Consider the following 18,870-nt stretch of genomic DNA (forward strand, 5'->3'; position numbering starts at 1 on the left):
TCTCTTATCTGGTTGTCGGATATAAGTAACATTTGTGCCTTTCCTGTACCTGGCTTTTGTCTTAAGGACAAATTGGACTTCTAAAATTAATAATGTCTTTTTAAAAATTATGGTATAATAAATATAACATAAAATTTACCATTTTAACCTTTTTTGTGTGTGTGTGTGAGGAGATCAGCCCTGTGCTAACATTTGCCAATCCTCCTCTTTTTTTTTTTTGCTGAGGAAGACTGGCCCTGGGCTAACATCTGTGCCCATCTTCCTCCACTTTATACGGGACGCCGCCACAGCATGGCTTGCCAAGCAGTGCGTCAGTGCGTGCCCGAGATCCGAACCGGCGAACCCTGGGCCACCGCAGTGGAGTGTGCGCACTTAACTGCTTGCGCCACCAGGCTGGCCCCCATTTTAACCATTTTTAAATGTACAGTTCAGTGGCCTTAAGTACATTTACATTGTTGTGCAACCATCACCACTATCCATGTCTGGAACTTTTTCATTTTCCTGAACTGAAACTCTGTACTCATTAAATAATAATTCCCAATTTCCTCCTCCCCCCAGCCCCTGGCAACCACCATTCTGCTCTCTGTCTCTATGAATTTGACTATTCTAGGCACCTCATATAAGTGGAATCATATAGAATTTGTCATTTTGTGACTTATTTCCTTCAGCATAATGTCCTCAGTGTTCATCCATGGTGTAGCATGTGTCAGAATTTCCTTCCTTTTCAAGGCTGAATAATATTCCATTGCATGTATTAACCACATTTTGTTTATTAATAACATCTTTTTAAAAGGTTAAATCTTTGAAAATAGGTTTCATTAATCAAATTATTATCCTGTTATAGTAGTCTGACCAAGAAAAATATATAAGATGTTGAAACACCTCCAAAGTGAATATCAAACTCATGATCTGATAAAATCTCATACAGATCCCAGGAAACCACTTTCTTTTCTTTTGGAATGACTTGAACAGAATATTCTCAAAATTGAAAATGTTTGTTGTTCCTATATACAATATAGCTAATTTAGTGACTTTTTTACTGTTTATCTGGCAATTCTGACATTGCATAGATAAAATTGAAAAACAGTCATGCTTCTTTATTTAGTAGGAATAATAATAACTTTCATTCATTGAGCACTTACTCTCTCAGGCTGTTGCTCTTCATCCATTATCTTACTTACTCTTCATGGCAGCCATTTGATGTAGATTGTATAATCCCCATCTCACAGATGCAGAAATTGAAGCTCAGAAATGTTAAGTAACTTGCCTAAGTTATCGATAAATGGTAAGTGGCTGAGTCAGAATTTGAGTCCAGGTCTCTCTATTTTCAAAATCTTTACTCTTAATTGCTCTGCTACATTGCTTCCCTATACTGATTACTTTTATTCAAGAGTGGGTGATTTTTTTCCATTATCTGAGTCACAAGTGATGGCAAACTTTATATATAACTGCACTTTAATTTTTCCACAAATATTTTTTGATATGTATAGGACTTGGACTTGGGGTTAACAGACAAATGAAACACACCCTATACATTGTAGGAACTTTCCCAGTCTAGTGGGGATCACGTCAACAGATATATTATATCCTTACCGAAGCAAATAGTAATTAAACATGCTCAGCTCTCTAGGACTTAATTGCCTGTCACTGATTTTTTACCCTCATACAATTTAATATAATGATTTTCATCCTCGTAAATGAGGGGTATCAAAATTAATTTAAATTCACTTTAATTTAAAAAATGTGTGTCACGTTTCAAGAAGAAATGGTATTAACAAATAATAATAGGATATGCAGCTCTAAAATAATTGGGAGTCACTGGGAAATAAAGATCTGGGTAGACTGATGAAATCATTAGTGAATAAAGTGCTAATTTCCTCACCCCTCTTTCACCTTCTAGATGCTGAATGAAGATAAAGACAAGTTTGCTGGGGATCTTCTAGTGTCAAAATATGATTCTCTCAAGATTATTAAACATTTACAGGAAAACTGGACAGATATTGGGCTTGGGATATTTGGTCGCCATAAAAGTATGGAGGGGGAGATGCCACCAGAGCGACAGCACATGGAGGAAATTGTGAAAAGCATAGGAAGACTCTACAAAGAATTTGAAATAAGAATAAATGGGGATAATGGTAAGAAAAAAACAATAATGATTAGATTGCTTGACCTTATAAAGAATTTCAACAGTAATTATTATTTTCAATACAATTAATATTTAAAATCAAAATAACATGCATATAGTTTTAAAAATCAAGCAAAATAAAGCATTGAGCATCAATGTATTGAGATATAATTCATCTACAATACATTTCACCTACTTAAAATGTACAATTTGATAATTTTTAGTATATTCACAGATGTGTGCAACCATCACTACAGTCAATTTTAGAATATTTTCATAAAAAGAAATCTCGTACCCTTTATCTATCACTCTTTTATCCCCTTGTCTGCACTCCAGTCTTAAGTCTGTTCTTTGTCTCTAAAGATTTCTCCATTCTGGACTTTCATGTGAATAGAATCATATAGCATGTGATCTTTTGTGACTGACTTCTTTCACTTAGCATAATGTTTAAAAGGTTCATCTATGTTTCGGCATGTATCAGTACTTCATTCACTTTTATGGCAGATAATATTCCATTGTATGTATATATCACATTTTGTTTATCATTTCATCCATTGATGGACATTTGGGTTGTTTCAACTTTTTGGCTATTATGAATAATGCTGATATAAATATTTGTTTACACATTTCTGTGTGGACGTATGTTTTCATTTCTCTTAGATGTATACCCAGGAGTAGAATTGCTGCATCATTTTATATACCACCAGCAGTGTATAAGAGTTCTGATGTTTCTGCATTCTTGCCAATGTTTGTTATCTGACTTTTTTTTTTAATTATGGTAACATTGGTTTATAACATTATATAAATTTGGGATGTACATCATTATATTTCAACTTCTCTGTAGATTACATCATGTTCACCACCCAAAGACTAATTACAATCCATCACTACACGCATGTGCCTAATCACTCCTTTCACCCTCTTCCCTCCCCCCTTCCCCTCTGGTAACTACCAATCCAGTCTCTGTCTCTATGTGTTTGTTTGTTGTTGTTTTATCTTCTGTTTATGAGTGAGATCATACAGTATTTTACTTTCTCCCTCTTACTTATTTCACTTAGTGTAATACTCTCAAGGTCCATCCATGTTGTCACAAATGGCCAGATTTCATCCTTTTTATGGCTGAGTAGTATTCCATTGTGTATATATACCACATCTTCTTTATCCATTCCTCCCTTGATGGGCACCTAGGTTGCTTCCAGGTCTTGGCTATTGTGAATAATGCTGCAATGAACATAGGGGTGCATATATCTTTATGCATTCATGTATTCATGTTCTTTGGGTAAATATCCAGCAGTGGAATAGCTGAATTGTGGTTCTATTCCTAATTTTTTGAGGAATCTCTATAATGTGGAAGTCTTTTCCGTAGTGGCTGCACCAGTTTGCACTGCCACCAGCAGCGTATGAGAGTTCCGTTTTCTCTACATCCTCTCCAACACTTGTTATTTCCTGTCTTGTTAATTACAGCCATTCTGATGGGCGTGAGGTGATATCTCATCGTAGTTTTAATTTGCATTTCCCTGATAGTGATGTTGAACATCTTTTCAAGTGCCTGTTGGCCATCTATATATATTCTTTGGAGAAATATATGTTCAGATCTTTTGTCCATTTTTTAATTGGGTTGTTAGTTTTTTTGTTGTTGACATGTGTGACTTCTTTATATATTTTGGATATTAACCGCTTATCAGATGTATGGTTTGCAAATATCTTCTCCCAATTGTTAGGTTGTCTTTTTGTCTTCTTGATGGTTTCATTTGCTGTGCAGAAGCTTTTTAGTTTGATGTAGTCCCATTTATTTATTTTTTCTACTGTTTCCCTTGCCTGGTCAGACATGGTACTTGAAAATATGCTGCTAAGACCGAGGTCAAAGAGTGTACTGCCTATGTTTTCTTCTAGAAGTTTCATGGTTTCAGGTCTTACATTCTTTAATCCATTTTGAGTTAATTTTTGTGTATGGTGTAAGATAATGATCTATTTTCATTCTTTTGCGTGTGGCTGTCCAGTTTTCCCAACACTATTTGTTGAAGAGACTTTCCTTTCTCCATTGTGTGTTCTTGGCTCCCTCATCAAAAATTAGCTGTCCATAGATGTGTGGTTTTATTTCTGGGCTCTCGATTCTGTTCCATTGATCTGTGTGTCTGTTTTTGTGCCAGTATCATGCTGTTTTGATTACTGTAGCTTTGTAGTATATTTTGAAGTCAGGGAATGTGATGCCTCTAACTTTGTTCTTTTTTCTCAGGATTCCTTTGGCTATTTGGGGTCTTTTGTTGTTCCATATAAATGTTAGGATTCTTTGTTCTATTTCTGTGAAAAATGTCATTGGAACTTTGATAGGAATTGCATTGAATCTGTAGATTGTGTTAGGAAGTATGGACATTTTAACTATGTTAATCCAATACAAGAGCACTGAATATCTTTCCATTTCTTTGTGTCTTTTTCTATTTCTTTCAGCAATGTTTTATAGTTTTCAGTGTACAGGTCTTTCACCTCTTTGATTAAGTGTATTCCTAGGTATTTTATTCTTTTGGTTGGAATTTTAAATGGGATTGTATTCTTAATTTCTCTTTCTGCTACTTTGTTGTTAGTATAGAAATGCAACTGATTTTTGTATGTTGATTTTGTATCCTGCAACTTTACCGTATTCATTTATTATTTCTAAAAGTTTTTTGGTGGATTCTTTAGAGTTTTCTATATATAAAATCATGCCATCTGCAAATAGTGACAGTTTCACTTCTTCCTTTCCAATGTGGATCCCTTTTATTTCTTTTTCTTGCCTGATTACTCTGGCTAGGACTTCCAGTACTATGTTAAATAGGAGTGGTGACAGTGGACCCCCTTGTCTGGTTCCTGTTCTTAGAGGGATAGCTTTCAGTTTTTCACCATTGAGAATGATATTAGCTGTGGGTTTGTCATATATGACCTTTATTATGTTGAGGTACTTTCCTTCTGTACCCATTTTATTCAAGATTTTTATCATAAATGGATGCTGGATCTTGTCAAATGCTTTCTCTGAATCTATTGAGATGATCACATGATTTTTATTCCTCACTTTGTTAATGTGGTGTATAACATTGATTGATTTACAGATATTGAACCATCCCTGCATCCCTGGAATAAATCCCACTTGATCATAGTGTATGTCTTTTTAATGTATTGTTGTATTCGATTCGATGTTCATCAGTGATATTGGCCTGTAATTTTCTTTTTTTATGTTGTTTTTGTCTGGTTTTGGTATCAGGGTAATGTTGGCTTTGTAGAATGAGTTAGGAAGCTTCCCCTCCTTTTCAACTTTTTGGAAGAGTTTGAGAAGGGTAGGTATTAAGTCTTCTTTGAATGTTTGGTAGAATTCACCAGGTAAGCCATCTGGTCCTGGACTTTTATTTTTTGGGAGGTTTTTGATTACTGTTTCGATCTCCTTACTGGTGATTGGTCTATTCAAATTCTCTATTTCTTCTTGATTCAGTTTTGCAAGGTTGTATGATTCTAAGAATTTATCCATTTCTTCTAAATTACCCAATTTGTTGGCGTATAGCTTTTCATAGTATTCTCTGATAATCTTTTGTACTTCTGAGATGTCCGTTGTAATTTCTCTCTTTCATTTCTGATTTTATTGATTTGAGCCTTCTGTCTTTTTTTCTTGGTGAGTCTAGCTAAAGGCTTGTCAATTTTGTGTATCTTGTCAAAGAACCAGCTCTTAGTTTCAATGATTTTTTTCTATTTTTTTAGTCTCTATTTCATTTATTTCTGCTCTGATTTTTATTATTTCCTTCCTCCTACTGATTTTGGGCTTTTTTTTCTTTTTCCAGTTCCTTTAGGTGCATTGTTATATTGCTTATTTGAGATTTTTCTTGTTTGTTGAGGTAGGCCTGTATTGCCATAAACTTCCCTCTTAGAACCACTTTTGCTGTATCCCATAAATTTTGTCATGTTGTATTTTCATTTTCATTTGTCTCCAGGTATTTTTTTATTTCTACTTTGATTTCTTCATTGACTCAGTCGTCACTCAGTAGCATTTTGTTTAATCTCCATATATTTGCAGCTTTTCTGATTTTCTTCCTGTAGTTGATTTCTAGTTTCATACTGTTGTGGTCAGAAAAGATGCTTGGTATTATTTCAATCTTCTTAAATTTATTGAGACTTGTTTTGTGGCCTAATATGTGAACTATCCTGGAGAATGTTCCATGTGCATTTGAAAAGAATGTGTATTCTGCAGTTTTTGGATGGAATGTTCTGTATATAACTGTTAAGTCAAACTGGTCTAATATGTCATTTAAGGCCTTTGTTTCCTTATTGATCTTCTGTTTGGATGATCTATCCATTGGTGTATATGTTAAAGTCCCCTACTACTATTGTGTTGCTGTCTATATCTCCATTTATGTCTGTTAATAATTGCTTTATATATTTAGGTGCTCCTCTGTTGGGTGCATAGACATTTAAAAGCATTATATCCTCTTGTTGGATTGTTCCCTTTATCATTATGTAGTGCCCTTCTTGGTCTCTTGCTACAGTTTTTGTTTTAAAGTCTATTTTGTCTGATGTAAGTATTGCTGTCCTAGCTTTCTTTCCATTGCCCTTTGCATGGAGTATCTTTTTCCATCCCTTCACTTTCTGTTTGTGAGTGTCTTTAGGTCTGAAGTGTGTCTCTTGTATGCAGCATATTTAGGGGTCTTGATTTTTTATCTAATTGGCCACCCTATGCCTTTTGATTGGAGCATTTAGTTCATTGACATTTAAAGTGGTTATTGACAAGAATGTACTTATTGCCATTTTGTTACTTTTTTTCTGGGTGTTTTAGTAGTTCTTCTCTGTTCGTTTCTTCTTCTCTTGCTCTCTTCCCTTGTGGGTTTTTTTTTTCTTTTTTGCTGAGGAAGGTTGACCCTGAGCTAATGTCTGTTGCCAATCTTCCTCTTTTTGGTGAGGAATATTGGCCCTGAGCTAACTGTGCCCATCCTCCTCTATTTTGTAGATGGGATGCTGCCACAGCATGGCTTGATGAGCAGTATGTAGGTCTGCGACTGGGATCCGAACCTGTGAACCCTGGGCTGCTGAAGCTGAGCGTGCGAACTTAGCCACTATGCCACCAGGCTGGCCCCTCTTCCCCTGTGGTTTGATGGCTTTCTTTAGTGTTATGTTTGGGTTCCTTTCTCTTAATTTTTTGTGTATTTATTATAGGTTTCTGGTTTGTGATTGCCATGACGTTTGTATATAATAACCTACGTATATAGCAATCTATATTAAGTTGATGGTCTCTTTAGTTTGACCTCTTGCTAAAAGCTCTACTCTTTTACTCCCCTGCTCCCACATTTTATGTTTTTGATATCATATCTAACCTCTTTTTTTGTGTATGTGTGTCCATTACCCTCTTATCATGGAAATAGATATTTTTAGGACTTTTGTCTTTTCACCTTCTTATTAGCTTCATAAGTGGTTGATCTGCTATCTTTATTGTATATTTGCCTTTACCAGTGATTTTGTTGCTTTTTTTTTTTTTTGATAAGTTTCTTATTCCTATTGGTGGTCTTCTCTTTTCCACTTAAATAAGTCCCTTTAGCATTTCTTGTAAAGCTGGTTTCTTGGTGATAAGCTCCTTTAGTTTTTGGTTGTCTGGGAAACTCTTTATTTCTCCTTCTATTCTGAATGATAACCTTGCTGGGTAGAGTATTCTTGGCTGTAGGTTTTTTCTTTTCGGCACTTTAAATATATCTTGCCACTCCCTTCTAGCCTGTAGGGTTTCTGCTGAGAAGTCAGGTGATAGCCTTCTGGGGTTTCCTTTGTCTGTAACTTGTTGCCTTTCTCTTGTGGCTTTTAGGATTCTCTCTTTATCTTTAATTGTTGACATTTTAATTATAATGTGTCTTGGTGTGGGCCTCTTTGGGTTTATCTTGTTTGGTGCTCTCTGTGCTTCCTGTACCTGGATGTCTGTTTCCTTTCTTAGGTTAGGAAAGTTTTCAGCTATAATTTCTTCAGATAGGTTCTCTTCCCCTTTGTCTTTCTCTTCTCCTTCTGGGACACCTATAACACAGATGTTAGTGTGCTTGATGTTGTCCCAGGGGTGCCTTACACTGTCCTCTTTCTTTTTAATTCTTTTTTCTTTTTATTTGTTCTGCTTGGGTGATTTCCTCTAGTCTTTTGTCCAGCTCGCTGATCCATTTTTCTGTATCATCTACTCTGCTATTAGTCCCTCTGGTAAATTTTTCATTTACAGTATTGTATTCTTCATTTCTGATTGGTTCATTTTTATATTTTTCCAATTCTTTGTTTAAGTTTTCACTGAGTTCGTCCATTCTTCTCCCAAGATCAGTGAGCATTCTTATGATTCTGTTTGAACTCTTTGTCACGTAGATAGTTTACTTCTGTTTTGTTTAGTTCTTTTTCTGGGGTTTTGTCGTGTTCCCTTACTTGAAACATATTCCTTTGTCTCCTCATTTTTCCTCTTTCTCTGTGCTTATATCTATGTATTAGGTAGTCAGCTACATCTCTCGATCTTGGAGAGGTGAGCTTATGTAAGAGATGCCTTATGAGGCCCAGCAGTGTGCTTCCCTCTTGTCACCAGTTCCAGATGTTCCAGGAGTGTCCCCTGTGTGGGCTACATGTGTCTTTCTGTTATGGCAGGGTTGCTTTTGCTGCTGGTGCCTGGGGAGGCTAGGCTGTCCCCATGGCCAGCTGATTGTAATGCTCAGCTGTGTGTGGCTGCTGTGGTCCTTTCAGTCACTTTATCAGGTGTGGGGAGCCCCAGCACAGTTGGCTGCAGGTCTAATAGCACATTCCTGTGCAGTTTTTCTATTAAGTGAGTAGGCCCCCAATTTGGCTGGTTGCTAGGCTCAAGGGCTTACAATTGCTGTAGGCCTCCAGCCTCAAGGCTGTTGTCAGCTGTCTCAGGGTTGCAGCTGAGTGGGGCCAGCCCCAGGCATGGATGCGCCCAGTTGTTTCAGGCTTTGGAAGATGAGGCTGATCCCCTATGTGGCTTAAAGTTGCTCCTGGCCGGCCTTGAAGTGTTGTGACTAGAAGGTGGCTTTTTTCTCTCCAGAAAGGAATTTCTGCCTCTTCCACTTCAGTCAGCACTATCCCTTTTTGTAGGGGTTCTTTTTATCCAGTTTTCAGTTCTTTCTTAGTGGTAATTGTTCCAAGAGTAGTTGTAAATTTGTTGTGTCCGTGGGAGGAGATGAGTTCAGAGTCTGCCTACACTGCCATCTTGACACTGTCCTGACTTTTTAATTCTAGCCATACTAGTGGGTGTGAAACAGTATCTCATTGTGGTTTTGATTTTTTTGTGTTTTCCTGATGACTATGGATGTTGAGCATCTTTTTAAGGCTCATTAGCCATTTGTATTTCTTCTTTGGAGAAACGTCTATTCAGACACTTTGTCCATATTTTGAGTTATTTGTCTTTTTATTATTGAATGTAAGAGTTCTTTATATATTCTGGATATAAGTACCTTTTCAGTTATATGAATTGTACATCTTTTCTCTGATTCTGTGGATTGCCTTTTCATTTTCTTGGTGGTTTCCTTTGAGGTGCAAAATTTTTTAATTTTGATGAAGTCCAATTTATCTATTTTTTTGTTGTTGTTGTTTTTGCTTTTAGTGTCATGTCTAAGAATCCTTTGCCAAATTTAAAGTCATGAAGTTTCCTTTATATATTCCTCTAAGAATATAGTTTTATAGTTTTGAGTTAATTTTGGTATATGGTGTGAGGTAAGGGTCCACCTTCATTCTTTTGCATGTGGATATCCAGTTATTCTAACACCCTTTGTTGAAAAGACCATATTTCCCACATTTAATGGTCTTGGCACCCTTGTCAAAAATCAGTTGGCCATAGATGTATGGGTGTAATTCTGGACTCTCAGTTCTATTCCATTGCTCTATATGTCTGTCCTTGTACCAGTACCACACTGTCTTCATTACTCTTGCAGTAAATTTCAAAAGTGAGAAGTGTGAGTCTTCCTACTTTATTCTTTTTCATGATTGTTTTGGCTGTTCTGGATCACTTGAAATTCCATATGAATTTTAGAAACAGCTTATTAATTTCTACAAGGAAATAAGCTTGGGTTTTGATAGGGATTGTATTGCATCTATGGATCTGTTTGGGGAGGACTGGCATCTTAACATGTTACATCTTTCAATCCATGAACATGGGATTTTTTCCAATTATTTAGATTTTCTTTCAACAGTGTTTTATAGTGTTCTATAAAGAAGTTTTTGGGGCCGGCCCGGTGGCACAGGTGGTTAAGTGCGTGCGTTCCGCTATGGAGGCCCGGGGTTCGCTGGTTCGGATCCCGAGCGTGCACCGACGCACAGCTTGGCAAGCCATGCTGTGGTGGCGTCCCATATAAAGTGGAGGAAGATGGGCATGGATGTTAGCCCAGGGTCAGTCTTCCTCAAGCAAAAAGAGGAGGATTGGCAGATGTTAGCTCAGGGCTGATCTTCCTCACAAAAAAAAAAAAAGAAGTTCTTCACTTCTTTTGTTAAATATTTTCCTATGCATTGTATTCTTTTTGACACTATTAGGACTGCAATTGTTTTCTTAATTTTACTTTTGGATTGTTCATTGCATGTGTATAGAAATATATTGATTTTGTATCCTGCAACCTTGCTGAACTCATTTATTAGTTCTAATAGTTTTCTTAGTGGATTCCTTAAGATTTTCTATTTACGAGATCATGTCATCTGTTTTATAGGGATAGTTTTACTTGTTCCTTTCCAATCTGGATTCCTTTTATTTATTGTTCTGGCCTAATTTCCCTGGTTAGAACCTCTAGTACAGTGTTGAAAAGAAGTGATGAGAATGAACATCCTTGTCTTGTTCCTGATCTTAAGGGGAAAGCATCCAGTCTTTCACCATTGAGTATGATGTTTTTCATAGATGCTCTTTATCAGTGTCTTAATCTATTTGAGCTGCTATGACAAACTACCATAGACTGGTGATATGGTAGGTATTTATTTTTCACAGTTTTGAAGGCTGGGAAGTCCAAAATCAAGGTGATGGTAGATTAGGCCCTCTAGTGAGGGCCCACTTCCTGGTTCATAGATGGTGGTTTTCTTATTGTGTCCTCACATGGTGCAAGGGTTGAGGGAGCTCTCTGGGGTCTTTTTATAAGGGCATTAATCCCATTCATGAGGGCTCCACCCTCATGACCTAATCACCTCCCAAAGACCCCACCTCCAAATACCATCATATTGGAGATTGTTTCAATATATGAATTTGAGGGAGACACAAACATTCAGTCTCTAGCAACCAGGTTTAGGAAGTTCCTATTTCTTTTTAAAATTTTCCCCCTGGCTTTATTGAGATATAATTGATGTATAACATTGTATAAGTTTAAGGTGTATAATGTGAAGATTTGATATAGGCATATATTGTGAAATGATTACCACAATAACTTTAGTTAACACATCCATCACCTCACATAGTCACCATTTGTGTGTGTGTGTGTGTGTGTGTATGTGTGTGTGGTGAGAACTTTTAAGATTTACTTTCTTAGCAACTTTGAAGTATACAGTACAGTATTGTTAACTGTAGTCACCATGCTGTACATTACATCCCCAGGACTTATTCATCTTATAACCGGAAGTTAGTATCCTTTGACCACCTTCATCCATTTCCCCCACCACTCACCCTCCCCCTGCCCCTGGCAACCACCAGTCTACTTTCTGTTCTTATGAGTTCAGTTTTTTTAGATTCCACATATAAATGAGATCATATAGTACTTGTGTTTCTCTGACTTATTTCACTCAGCATAATGCCTTCAAGGTCCATCCGTGTTGTTGCAAATGGCAGGATTTTCTTTCTTTTTTTTTGTGGCTGAATAATATTCCATTGTACATATATACCATATCTTTATCCATTCATCCATCAGTAGACACTTAGATTGTTTCCGTGTCTTGGCTATTGTAAGTCTTGCTGCAATGAACAAGAGAGTGCAGATATCTCTTTGAGATAGTGATTTCGTCTCCTCCACATAAATACCCAGAAGTAGAATTGCTGGATCATATGGTATTTCTATTTTTAATTTTTTGAGGAACCTCTGTACTGTTTTTCATAGTGGCTGCACCAGTTTACATTCCCACCAACAGTGTACAAGTGTTCCTTTTTCTCTGCATCCTCACCAACACTTATTATCTTTTGTCTTTTTGATAATAGCCATTCTCACAGGTGTGAGGTGATATCTCATTGTGGTTTTGATTTTCATTTCCCTGATGATTAGTGACGTTGAGCACCTTTTCATGTATCTGTTGACCATGTGTATGTGTTCTTTGGAAAAATGTCTATTCAGATCCTCTCCTCTTTTGTAAATCAGATTGTTTTTTTGCAATTGAGTTTTATGAGTTCTTTATATATTTTGGATATTAACTTCTTATCAGATATGCGATTTGCAAATATTTTCTCCCATTTGATAGGTTACCTTTTCATTTTGTGGATGGTTTCTTCTGCTATGCAGAAGCTTTTTAGCTTGATGTAGTCCCACTTGTTTATTTTTGCTTTTGTTGCCTTTGCTTTGATGTTAAATCCAAAAAATCATCGCCAAGACCGATGTCAAGGAGCTGACTGCCTATGTTTTCTCTAGGAGTTTTATGGTTTCAGGTCTTAATGTTCACCTCTTTAATCCATTTTGAGTTGATTTTTGTATATAGTATAAGATAATGGTCCAGTTTCATTCTTTTGCACGTAGTTGTCCAGTTTTCCCAACACCATTTATAGAAGAGACTGTCCTTTCCTGATTGTAGATTCTTGGCTCTTTTGTCATAGATTAATTGACTGTAAATGCATGGGTTTATTTCTGCGTCCTCTATTCTATTCCATTGATCTATGTGTCTGTTTTTATGCCAATACCATACTGTTTTGATTACTTTAGCTTTGTAATATAGTTTGAAATCAGGAAGCATTATGCCTCCAGCTTTGTTCTTCTTTCTCAAGATTGCTTTGGCTATTCAAGGTCTATCGTATTTCCATACAAATTTTAGGATTGTTTGTTCTATTTCTGTGAAAAATGCCATTGGAATTTTAATAGGGATTGCATCAAATCTATAGATTGCTTTGGGTAATACGGATATTTTAGTAATATTAATTCTTCAATCCATGCGCATGGAATATCTTTCCATTTATTTGTGTCTTCTTCAATTTCTTTCATCATTGTCTTATAGTTTTCAGTGTACAGGTCTTTCACTCCTTGGTTAAATTTGTTCCTAGGTCTTTTATTCTTTTTGATGTGCTTGTAAATGGGATTATTTTCTTAATTTCTCTTTCCAATAGTTTGTTATTAGTTTACAGAAATACAACAGATTTTTTTTTTTTTTTTGTGAGCAAGATTAGCCTTGAGCTAACGTCCAATGCCAATCCTCCTCTTTTTGCTGAGGAAGATTGGCCCTGGGCTAACATCTGTGCCCATCTTCCTGTACTTTATATGGGATGCCACCACAGCATGGCTTAACAAGCGGTGCGTCAGTGCACGCCCAGGATCCAAACCTCCGAACCCTGGGCTGCCGAAGCGGAGAGTGCACAGTTAACCGCTACACCACTGGGCCGGCCCCTACAACAGATTTTTGTATGCTGATTTTGTATCCTGCAACTTTACTGAATTGGTTTATTAGTTCTAACAGTTTTTTGGTGGAGTCTTTAGGGTTTTCTAAATATAATATCATGTCATCTGCAAATAGTGACAGTTTTACTTCTTCCTTTCTGATTTGGATGCCTTTTATTTCTTTTTCTCGCCTAATTGCTGGGGCTAGGACTTCCAATACTATGTTGAATAAAAGTAGTGAGAGTGGGCATCCTTGTCTTGTTCCTAATCTTAGAGGGAAAACTTTAGCTTTACACTGTTGAGCATAATGTTAGCTGTGGGCTTGTCATATATGGCCTTTATTATGTTGAGGTATGTTCCCTCTATACCCACTTTGTTGAGTGTATAATCCAGTGACATTCATGCATTCATGTAAAATCAGACATGTTTATGCATAGAAAAGTAAATAAAATTATGACTTAACAGTAATGAAGTACTATCTTCTGCTATAAAACAACAAAATTGGGGCCCAAAGGACAGTCAAAAGAAAATATATGAGATTTGAAGATGACTTGGATATGTTGATTTTCAGAGGTATAGGTACTTATGAGAAGCTTTTCTTGATGATTGGAAGGGGTTTTAAACTGATTTTGTGATTACTTGCTTATGGCTTGAGTCTATGGGCAAAGAATAACCAGTCTTTCCCTTTTGTGAATTTGGGGATTAAGACCTTTTTATTCTTATATTACTACCTTCCTACGTTTGTGTTTGTCTATCTGACACAATTTTCTTTCTCCCTGGAGAACTCTCTTTAGCATTTCCTATAGTTTGGGTCTGCCGATGATTTCTCTTAGTTTTTATTTTCCTTTTTTTTGTTTAAATGATGTTTTAGCTGTGTTGCATAGATAGAATTCTAATTTGGCAGCAGTTTTCTTTCAGTACTTTACATGGTCTAATCTGATGTTAAACATGCACTGAATTCTTAATTTCAATTATTGTTTTTCTCAGTTCTAGAATTTATTAACTTTTAGAGTTTCTAGTTCTCTGCTGAAATTCTCCGTCTTGTCATTTAATAACCTTAAAATTTTATTTTATTTTTTAATTTATTTATTCTTGTGAGGAAGATGAGCTAACATCTGCCAATCCTCCTCTTTTTTTTTTTTTTGCTGAGGAAGATTGGCCTTGGGCTAACATCCATGCCCATCTTCCTCTACTTTATATGGGATGCTGCCACAGCATGGCTTGCCAAGCGGTGCATCGGTGTGCGCCTGGGATCTGAACCAGGGAACCCCGGGCCCCTGCAGCGGAGCGCACGCACTTAACTGCTTGCGCCACCAGGCCGGCCCCAACCTTAAAATTTTAATCACAGTTAATTTTAAAGTCTATGTCTGATAATTGGATAATATCTGCTTTTCCTATAGGTCTTTTGTTATTGTCTGTATTTTGTTGGTTTTTATTTGGTTTTGAGTCAATTCTTTTCGTATTCCTGACTGTTTCTGATTGATATTAGACATTGTGTGAGAGAAATTCTAGAGATAATTTGAGACTCTGAATGGTGCTATATTTCACAGGAATGGTTTTACTTTTTCTTCTGGCAAGTCATTTAGGGGGCACATCATTGTAATCCAAACAGGGACTGAGCTGAAGTGAAGTATGGCTTCAGGCTTTGTGAGGGCTGGTCTATTTCTGCTCCACTCATTTCTAAGATGTAGCTCTCAGGGGTTCAGGAGTCCCAAGTGAAAATCTGGTGTGTTTACCAGGGCCTCTACTCCTTAGCAGATTTTGAACTTCAATTTTATCCCCCCAGTAGGGTGACCAGATATTCCAGTTTGCCATGAGAGATATTGAAAATCCATCCTCCCAAACCCATGGGAGACATTAAAAACCCATCAAAGCACTTTCACTCACTGTGTTGTATGTTACTTAAGAATCCTTCCCAATGAAGTGTTCCAGGCAACCCTGATCCATTGACTGGCACTGTTGTTCAACATAAAACTACTTTAGATGGGAAAACACAGTCTTAATTATCTATAGCAGCAGTAATATAGTTATAGATAAAATGGCAATACTTACCCATAAGAATATAGAGTGGGCAGAGAAAAAAATGAAGTAGTAAATGGTTTAAAATAAATGAGAAGTTCAAAATAATGAATGATAGTGAAATTAACAGATCATTTTAAATACTCCTAAGATATCAAAGTTTACTGATGAAGGCAGTGAAAATATTTTCATCAAGGACAAGAAAAAGTTTGCTTTTTAATTATTTCTCTTTATATATCTCTGAGATGGGAGCATTTTCATTTCTTATTTTGCAAATGAGATAGGACAAAGGTATAGAGAGGGTATTTTGCCGTGATCTTACAGTGATCAGTCAAAGATTAGGATCCATATTCGATCTTGCTCAGACTAAAACTATAAACTTCATGAAAACCTGAACAATGACCTAAAAAGTGGCCCAAGTACTATATCTGTTGTCATTTCTGTTATTTCCCATCCTATAATTGTGAAGAAGCTGTTTATTGTCATTGCCTGCTTAACAGAATGACAAAGTGAATTAATGCCTTTTACAGAAAACTGTAGTTCATAGTTTCTAGGGTTTAATGCATTTGGTTCTCAGCTGAGAAGACAAGAAACTTAGAGTACAGACTCTCATCGAAGAAACAGTCAATCAGTCAGAAAAGCACCAATTATACAGTGTTTATTCACTAAACATTTATTTAGGAACTACTCTTTGCAAGATCCTCTGCTAGGCAAGCTATAGGATAATAAAAAGATGAAAAAAGATATGCCCCTCCCCTTAGTATTTTATAATTTATTATTGAAACAGTAGACTTACAAATACTTCTAAAAGTTAATGCTTTTCTCACTTTTCTAGGTATCTCTAAAATTCTTCCAAGCTTGATTAGTTCTCTTGAATTCTGTTCTTTCAAGTTGGAAAGCCTCCTGGAGTTTCCTGAAATGTTTCTTGAAGAATGGGAGGGACTTAATGGAAAAATTAATGAAATGAAATCTCAGTTGGATGCACTGTTAAACATTATTGGTACTGTTCCACAGTACCTAGACATGGATTCTGGCTCGTAAGTTCCCATAGCTCTCTGCTGGGCAGAAGAAGGGAATCCCCACTTCTCAACTGCATTTTCCCAGTACCTAGACTCAGCAACAGGTAGCTGGGGTCAGATAAGAAACCTTGCCATCTTGTTCCTTTCAGGAAGAAAGCCATCTGACTGGGAGCTGGAGGGTGAGGGAGCCCTGTGTTCTTGACTGCACCAGTCTAGAGTGGAGTTTCTGCCTCACTGAGCTGAGGGGGGAGAGAGGGAGTAGTCTTGGTTCAAATACCACAGACTCTTGCCATTCTGACTGAATCTTCATAGATTGTCTTGAATAGATGTTTCTTCAGTTGCTGTTTGTCTTTAGGACCATTTCCAGAGGCTTTCAGTGTTTTAAAAAAAAATAATTTCCACCAGTTTCACTGGGGAGTAGGTCAGCTTTGCTCCTCACACTATCATGTTGGAAGGTGATTGCTTGAGAGAACTTTAAAATTCCTTCTCCTCACTCTGTGGTCTCACTGGTCTAGAAGTGAAAGTAAAGGGTGTGAGTTTTTATAGTAGAGAGCTGACACTGAAGGTAAGATCTATGTTGTGCAAAGTGCATGCATGCCAGTTGCTACCTACCTGGGGTTAGGAAGGCTATGTCAGTGGGGAAGCCATTATACCAGATAATTCAAGGCTTTGATTCACCTTTTCCTGAGTTCTCAAACAATTGTCAACACCTAAATTTACTAGGCCCAGCCAAATAAAACCCTTTCTTTTAGCCAATAGTTACTTTTATACTCTAAGTAAGTGACTTATCTTTATTTTACTTGATTTTTCCTTCAGGGTCCTTCAAGCACGTATATATAACATGATTCAACAATGGCTTTTGAAGATAGGCAATGAGATTAACAATGGTAACATTGAACTTCAGCGCCACGTATGTACTTGTAGGGATTTGTGAGGTATATTTTGCCTTGGCTGGGAAAAACCATGCCTATCTAATTAAAGCAGGAGGTTGGGAGGGCAAAATGGGAACTTACATAATTACTCAAATGATTTTCAATGGATTTTAAAGATTTTATTTATTTATTTTTTTCCCCCTAAAGCCCCAGTAGATAGTTGTATGTCATAGCTGCACATCCTTCTAGTTGCAGTATGTGGGACGCGGCCTCAGCATGGCCAGAGAAGCGGTGCGTCCATGCACGCCTGGGATCCGAACCCAGGCCGCCAGTAGCGGAGCACGCGCACTTAACCGCTAAGACACGGGGCCAGCCCTTACCTTCAGTTTTATTTTGTTTTGTTTTTTCCTTTATGCCCTTACTCCATCTAATCTGTGCTGCTTGGCGGTCTAAAACAGTGATCTTCAAACATTTTTTATCATGTACCTCTATCAGCAAAAATATCTTTGAGCAAGTCATTTCTAACCAACATGCGAGAATTACTCTATTGACCTGTTTCATACATTATAAAACATATAAAAACAGTCAAAAGGAGTGAAATAAGTAATATTTTAAAATAATTTTTAGTAATGGTTAAAAAAAGGGGTGTGATTGAACAGGCTTTGTAATTTCTTATAAATGCAGATTAACAGTGATAAAGCCATTTGAAAGTCTGTTTCTAAGTTCAGTTTATTTCACTACTTGTTTTTAAGGACTGTCATTGCTGAAATGATAGCTCACAAAGAAACAGGAATCCAAGTTGAAGAAGTGCATTATTGGCTGTATTTATTAAATAATAATACTTATTTTTCAATTTCATCCATCAATTATGCAAAAATTTCTATTAAATTGAATAGTAGAATTTTCCATCTACCATAACGTCAATCAGTTGTTCTTGCAAACATTGGATCATGTTATAAACCAATGTGACCTCAATAAAATAAAAAAATAAGAAAATAAAAAACAAAAAATCCACCAAACAAAAATTAGACAATGTAGCATTTTGATATTTTAACAAATGATTCCCAGCCAATTGAAACACTTTATTTATAAGATTTTAAAACAATTAGACACTTATTTCCAGATTTTCAAATATATAAATTTGAGAGTTTTAAAAAGTGACCTATGTATCATTTTCAGCAACAAAATCATACCACGATGGAAATCTTGCCAACTGTCCATTTTCAAAATGACCTCTCCATAACATAACTTTCTTTTACTCATTGTTAAACATCACTTATATTTTGAAGGGACAAATTAAATGCAATTAAATAACACAT

At 36.5% G+C, this 18,870-nt stretch overlaps 1 protein-coding gene across 1 annotated transcript in view; it reads left to right on the plus strand.

Annotated features, from left to right (window-relative positions):
- AXDND1 (axonemal dynein light chain domain containing 1) overlaps positions 1–18,870 on the plus strand; it is a 102,254-nt gene that overhangs the window by 38,496 nt on the left and 44,888 nt on the right. Inside the window, exons 16-18 of the mRNA XM_004425172.3 lie at positions 1,901–2,135; positions 16,496–16,697; positions 17,496–17,589. Coding sequence (XP_004425229.2) covers positions 1,901–2,135; positions 16,496–16,697; positions 17,496–17,589 — 531 coding nt within the window. The remainder of the gene's footprint in view (positions 1–1,900; positions 2,136–16,495; positions 16,698–17,495; positions 17,590–18,870) is intronic.

The sequence above is a fragment of the Ceratotherium simum genome, chromosome 2 (genome assembly GCF_057802395.1).
Source record: "Ceratotherium simum simum isolate JZ-2026a chromosome 2, ASM5780239v1, whole genome shotgun sequence".
NCBI lineage: Eukaryota > Metazoa > Chordata > Mammalia > Perissodactyla > Rhinocerotidae > Ceratotherium > Ceratotherium simum.